General features: G+C 38.1%; 1 protein-coding gene across 2 annotated transcripts in view; it reads right to left on the bottom strand.

Annotated features, from left to right (window-relative positions):
- The window catches only part of KPNA5 (karyopherin alpha 5 (importin alpha 6)), a 17,013-nt gene extending 11,927 nt beyond the window's left edge, over window positions 1–5,086 (bottom strand). The window contains exons 1-5 of one of the 2 annotated variants that reach the window (XM_009580996.1): window positions 4,954–5,086; window positions 2,561–2,662; window positions 2,379–2,478; window positions 1,483–1,577; window positions 498–629 (exon numbers count right to left, since the gene is read on the bottom strand). In XM_009580996.1, the coding sequence (XP_009579291.1) occupies window positions 498–629; window positions 1,483–1,577; window positions 2,379–2,478; window positions 2,561–2,662; window positions 4,954–5,082 (558 nt within the window). In that variant the 5' untranslated portion in view covers window positions 5,083–5,086. The remainder of the gene's footprint in view (window positions 1–497; window positions 630–1,482; window positions 1,578–2,378; window positions 2,479–2,560; window positions 2,663–4,953) is intronic. The other variant, XM_009580997.1, reaches the window with a different exon arrangement.
- Between the last annotated feature and the right edge of the window lie 2,130 nt (window positions 5,087–7,216).

The raw sequence follows: 7,216 nt of genomic DNA, 5'->3' as shown, positions 1-7,216 counted from the left end.
AACCCCACCCCGCCCCCCCCCCCTCCCATCCCCCCCCAAAAAAAACACCCCAACAAAAAAAAAGCCCAAAGTTCAGGAAAATGTTAATGAAGACTGTAACATAGTAAGATGGAAGAGCAGAAGTATATAGGAAATAAAGCTGCAAGATAACTTCAGGAAAAAAATGCACATTGTTTTCTACTATATTCTTTCTATTACAGTGTTTTAGATCCTGTTTACCTGTAAATGTCGCAATAGAAATGAGCTGTTTTCTTCAAATTACTCAGTAACATGAAATAAAAAACAGGTTTAAAGAAACCTGTAAGAATCAGAGGAAAAAAAAAAAAAAAAAAGAGGTAAAAAAAATACACTGAAAGTAAGTTTTTATCTTCCTGGAGCCAGATCAATGGGCTAGTAGGCAAATGGGGCTCAAAACCTCTCTAACCACATGCACCACAAAAAAAACCATTCATAAATTAATTTTAAATAGTTATAAAACATCCCAAGAAAACAGTTACCTGCTCCTGTACATCTTCATGTTCTGAACTAAGCAACTTAATAAAAATTGGAACAGCTCCAGTTTCAATTACAACTTTGGTGTGTAGAAAAGTTCCAGATGCTATGTTTGTCAAAGCCCAAGCTGCTTCAAACTGTTGAGCACAAAGACAACCATGTTAAACCATTCAGCAGTAAAGCTTAAATTCATGAAAAACAGTTTGACATGGGAGTTGCAGATGTTAATTTTCCAATTTTTTTTCCTTTCCACTGAAATGCAATTATTACTATTATTGTACTTTCTATACAATAAAATAATTAGCATTGACAAAATCTCTATTTAATAAGCACCTTCAGTATCCCAATTATTTTTAGGTTTTGGCTTGCAGCACTAACTGTAAGGAAGATTTCAAATCTCTATTAACTAGTACAAACCCCTTCTGTTTACTTTATATTAAGTTAATTCTTCTAGTATGAATGTACACAAGGCCTACGTGCCATTCCATGGGCTACGACAAGTAGACAGAACTAGTCACTCCTATCGTTAGTTATATATTTTTCAAAGATTTTTTAAAAGGGTTTCATACAACCCTTTCAGTTTCCTGTACTTTTTTCTTCTTTTCTAAGATTTCAACTGGAAAGTACTACAATATACTCAACACAAACAAAACAGATTCTGCTCATACACCAATGCTGATGATCTTAATATACTACTTTGGAAACTCTTTTGAACATATTCTGCATTCAACACCCATGCATTTGAGCTGAATACACAACCCTAAAGACTACTATGAAATTCACAACAGTCAAGTCACAATTTCAGTGGCAATAACTGACATTTTAGACAACTAAAATTTAGAGCTTTGGTGGTTAAAAATAATTAAATTTGGTTATACAAAAAAAAAAAAAAGAATCACATGCTTTCCGAAGCTGTTTTGGGGGGTTTCTAATCCCATTCCAAACCGCCGAACAGTACCAGCCAAACTCACTTGCACCAGCCAAACTCACTTGCAGGGTGTAATTCTCATTCCTCTCTAGAAACTTCACAAATCTCTGTACTACTCCTGGTTTTTGTATGACTTCATCTATAGGCGGATTAGGCTCTAGGGGGTGAAAACAAACATATTTGTGTAAGTCTAACAAAAAAGACCAAATAAATTACTTTTCAGTATGACACAAAACATGAATATGATTCTCAGTTCTTATAATTTTTAGCATTCAATCATTTTAATCTCAAATGAAGGAGCTAAACTTTTTACTTTAGAATACTGCAGGATCATCTCCATAAAGTGCTACAAGTTAGTAAACACCCCATTATGTATAATAATAGTAACACATACTATTATCCATTGACATGTTAGTAACTCATTATAAAACACTGTTCCCTCCACCAGTAGCTCAGGTCAGTGCAAGAGCAATTACGATTAGACACTATTTCAAATGACCAAGCACACCTTCACCTATCATGCTATACAAATACGAGCATTAATTTAAGACTGCATGTCTTACAGTCTCAATAAAAACAAGTTACAACTGTTCTTTGGCAGCCATATAATTTTTCTCCCCTTAAATACAGAATAAGAATCAGAAGCTGAATCACTGCAACAAGTACTGTAAGTAATGTTAGTGTGCAGTTAGTTACCGCCCTGGACACTTCAATCAAAATATCCTTGCTTTTGTTACTTTGTCTGAAAGACTTAACCTTAGAATAATGAAGCTTTCTGTATTTAGCCATTAGGTCGGAATAGATTTGGCATGGTTTCTCTATAAACAGAACTAGAAGTTTCAGCAAGCTCTATTTTAAAGTAAAACAAAACTAAAGGTTAACTGACTCTCTCTGACAAAAATTCGTAGTAACAACACAGAAGGAACAAAAAAAAAAAAATCAGGCCACGTTTACATACCTTTAGATAGCAATTTTCTGAACTTCTGTGTTGCTGTGAGTTGCTGATCAGGATCATCCGAGAAAATCATCTGCACCATATCTACTGTAATAACTTCTTCCTAAAAACAAAAGGAGGATTTCTTATGTCTAGTACTATGCACATTAACAGATAACATTCTAAACACACTCTAAAGTAATTACCTCTGGAATAGGTACGGTAGAGCTGACATCAGGATCCTGAATTGGACTTTCTACCATAGATTCTTCATTTCCCGGGAGAGAAACGTTTCGGCGTTTAAACAGCTAAACAAAGAAGAAATTTTGGGGAGACGTTAGAACTTACCATAGAGTGGATACTGATGACATACACTTGAAGAAATACTTTCACTTCCTACTCATCCATGCAAATGGAATTCTATATGAAAGTTTAAAAAACATAAAGGAGAAAAACACTACTATATCTGTATCTTGATAAACTGCAGTGCAACATTTCAGAGAGATATTTAAAAACTGAAGTTCTTTTTAATTAGCAAAGATCCATAAATTTTTCCACATGTAAGAAAAAGAAGATACAGATCTTTTTACTTTTACTCTTTTATCCCTCATAATTAGCATTTATTTTTAACAGGAAACAGTACTCTAACAAGCTATTTTCTCCTTTTTTAGTTTATAGGCTAAAGTCATCGACACAGAGCCAATGTTTGTGTTTCAGCACACCCTATTCCTCCCTTCAACAGAAGGTCCAAGAACTACTTCTTTGCATGTCAATTAAACAGCACCTATATTTAATATACAGTTGCAGAAAGATTAAAACAGAAACATTATTTTAATGTAGTTGGAGAAAAAAATGGTGTAGCTTCAAGGTGAACTTTCAAATTACGTAACATTAAACATTGTCTACATCCAAAAATTGCTTTAACATTGGCTGCATGCACAGCCTACACTCAAAATACACACCTGTGCTGTAGTGCTTAATGAGTGACTCTTCATTTTCCGGCATACAAGCAAAACATTTGCACTAGCCTGTTTTTTTCTAGAAACCAAACCTAAATTTTTATCTTTAATCCTGTACTACACTTACAACTACTGTAATTAACAATTATAAGAATATTATGTTAGTATCTTTAAAAATAAATGTTAGAATCTCAGTCCATTGACTAAGATTTCACCTGTAAGCATAATAATGAAACCTCCTACTAAATCCTGAAGGTTTTGTCCTGTAGGTGTCTAGACACCTAGACGTCTGCTATTGTACATGCCCAAAACTGCAGAAGCAACTCCATGTTTACATCTACCCATATTTCAAACAGAAACCTAAAACAAAGCATTCTCTCCCTTGTTCAACACACTTCTGTATTGGGCACGATCCTGGACACAAAACAACTGCAGAATCCTGGACACAAACAAAAGTTTAACTCCATTTAGACCCACAAAGGAAGAAGAAACAACATTGCTCTTTTGGAAAACCAGCTATTCTTTCTAGCACTCAACATGGACACAGAAGCTCTTGGTTGAAGTGTATAAACTGGTCTATCTACCAGTTATAATTTCTTTTGGAGTAAAAGCAGCCTCATCTCCCTGCATAAACTTGTCCTCCCCAGTTCAAGAAGAGCTGAAAAACACCAGTCCAAGAAATTAAGATCAAGGAGAATGTAACAGTATTCTCATCATTACGACAGTCAGCATGGGAAAGGAAACACCCATTATTTTCATAATTTATCTAGGGAGTATTTACTACAAAATACACACACAAAACTTTCAGCAGTTACTGCAATGGAGTTACCCATTCACAGGTAAATGCTTCAGCATCGTACTACTTCTTACTCTTATCTCTCTGGCCCAACTAATTTAAATTCTTTTCCCATGCAGTAGCATCCCTTTCCCAGGAGAAGGGTAAGCATTCCCACCTCAGGGAAGACTGTAGATCAGTGCCTGGGACACTCTCTAGGTTGTGGGAGACAAATTCAGCCACTTTAGACCAAGCAGAAAATCAAACCACATTCCTTACTTTCCTGGGAAGAAACTACTAAACGTTTTGGAAAAGGGAACTACCACAAACCATTAAATTATACAATGCTTCATGTACTCTGATCACTAAAAATTCAATGAGGACAACTGCAAATATTATATATAATAGTTCAGGGATCACTAATTGCTAGCCACTTTACTAAGTTACTGTAGAAAAGGTCTTGGGCAATTCGAAGTATGGCTTCAAAGATGAAAATAATCCTCTCCCTTCTAACAGTACAACTTTGGCCCAAACTCTACAAGAGAATGCAAGGCTTCTAATCCTTATCGGAAATAAGAGTATCCTTTCAGCCCAGTCTTACATGTTTAAGCCTAGACTAAAGATTAAACTTAAGACACAGGTCTCTCCTCTGTGTGCCCTAGTGACTCAAGAGGGCTTCTGTTCACTTTTTTGTTTTATGATCCTGTCGAGAAGTGCCTGGTGCTCCCCGAGACTGCATAGAAAACAGACATTCAACCTGGTACTCTGGATTTTGCTCCACAGGAAGAGTCTGCTCCAGTCCTTTCACATATCTGAATGCAGCTTCACAAGCACTTAACAGTTAACAGCTCACGAAGATACTTACCTGTTCTTCCCTTTTCTGTTTCCGAAGCTGGATTCCTTCCTCTTCTCTTCGTCTGCGCATTTCTTGGGGATTAAGTGCATTATTCTTGTAGCTTTTCATTCTGAAGTTATCTTTACCTGGGCTTGCCATGTTGTCTATTAAAAAAAGAAAAATTACTCCAAAAGGCCAAACCTTGCAAGGCAAACATGCCATCTCTTGTACTACAAAAGTATTTAGAGCAGCAGCTATATATTCCTATAGCTATAGATATATTCCTATAGCTATAAATTCCTATATGCTTGCAATACCCAGTTCATCAACAAAAATCTCTAAGGTAGAAATCAGAAAAAAATCTTTGCCTGGATAGGCATTTCTAAACCGTAGATTAAACTACAGATCATCTCAGGGATCAGATACTTCATTAAAGGGCATAAGCTACTCCAAAAAGAAGTTATGGGTCTTATGAGCAAACTGAGAAACAAAAAGCAAAATCAGTACATTGCTATATTTTGATTCTGTCAGCAAGTAAAGGAATTTGCTTCCTCCTCTCATAAAGGAGACATTAAATGTGTTAAAAAGTAAGGACAAATCCAAGAAGAAAACCTGCAGTAATTACTGCTTCATTTAACATCTCACTGCATTGTTTCTTTCTTTTTTTTTTTTTTAATGATGCCTATCTGACAAACAACACAAGATCTAAAGGTTATGCTACGTTCCCTTCTAAACTGTATGCAGAAAAAAATGCAGAAAAACAAATTAAAGGTCAGTAGCACCCAGACAGGCATACTTTTTTCCGTTTTAAAGTAACAAAATGATTGACCCATTCTAATTAACAGCTCTTTTGATGGATTAGAGGATTAGAATCTGCCTGTCATTTCAGGTCTATCAGCTGTGAAAAGATAAAAGTGATAAAACATGATTCTGTCACTGAAATGCTCAAACTGACTGACTGAAAAAGGTTGTTAATAGTATGGTGCTAGTTTTTAAAGGTAAAATTCTAGCCTTCATCTGAGAAGTAACTGTCAAAAATATGATTTAAGACTCTACACGAACTGTCACTTGTCTGAAATTCTTCCACAACAGGAAAACTTAAGTAAGAATATCTGAACAACAGCTCCTGAGTTGCGCACAATTCTCTATCAACTTCCAGGCTGGGACTATTTATGTTTTTATATCAGCAGTACCAAGGACTGCTGAGCAATAAACACAAACTACGAGAGGAAAACAGTCCGCAGACTTAGGCTGACATCAACAAGACACTCTGAGGACTCAGCAGCCTGATTCACCCAAACATATTTGCTTCACAAGAGCCTTAGTAAACTACTGCCATCTCTGGACCACGATGCTAAGTGTGCCACCATCTAAAGCAATTTTCTAGTAACTGTCATGTAACTTTTGAAATACAATTTAAGAAGATCATTTTTCCAAAAACATCACTGGCTTAAGTAGTCCAAGAACATCATCACTTCCTTAATCACTCATGCCTTGCTAATTTAGTTGTGCCAATAAAACTGTCAGGCCAAGCAATGAACCGAACAAGGGAAGCGTGCATTCAAAGTAACCCTGTTTAGGTCACCAGCTCAATAAAGAGTTACAGGAGCACAACTGGGAGGAAACTCTCATCTAAACTGTTTTCAAAAATAAAAGCTTACGAATTTATAGCTTCATTCCCCCCACAAGGGTTTTGGTACAGACATCATAAGGGCAAAAAGACTGGCAGTCCCTGATCTATTCAGGCGTCACAACTTCTCCATCTAGATCCAAGGAAGCCTGCACTTCCGCTCTGCAAAACTCCGCTCGTTTTAACACTAAATCCCTCTACCCACCACATCCTGCATCTCGCCCACTTGTTGTGCCTAGGCTAAGACCTACCCTGGTAATAGTTTTTTTCCTCCCTGCCTACATAGGGCTCCCTACCTACATAGGGCTCCCTACATACCGCGCCTTGCTGCCACCACCGCCCCCTCCCCGACTGGCAGCGCCGGGGGAGGCCGCACGGGCTTCCAGACGCTGCCCGCAGTAGCTTCGCACCGGCCAAGACCCTGGCGCAGGGCCGGGTCAGACCGCAAGTCCCCTTGCCGGCTGCCCGACCGAGAGGACAGCTACCCCGGCCACAAAGAGCGACCAGCGAAGCTCTTCACCCACGTCCCTTGAAGAGGGAGTGGAGAAGTCCCCTCCATCAGCAGCAGGGCAGGCAAGCGGGAGGAAGGCAGCCCTCTCACCGAGGAAGCGGCGGAGAACAGCGCGGGAAGACCCCGTCCCAGCACCGACCACCCCGTCTGGC

The sequence above is a fragment of the Fulmarus glacialis genome, unplaced genomic scaffold, assembly GCF_000690835.1.
Source record: "Fulmarus glacialis isolate BGI_N327 unplaced genomic scaffold, ASM69083v1 scaffold7027, whole genome shotgun sequence".
Taxonomy (NCBI): Eukaryota; Metazoa; Chordata; class Aves; order Procellariiformes; family Procellariidae; genus Fulmarus; species Fulmarus glacialis.
This window is presented reverse-complemented; position numbering and strand designations above follow the sequence as displayed.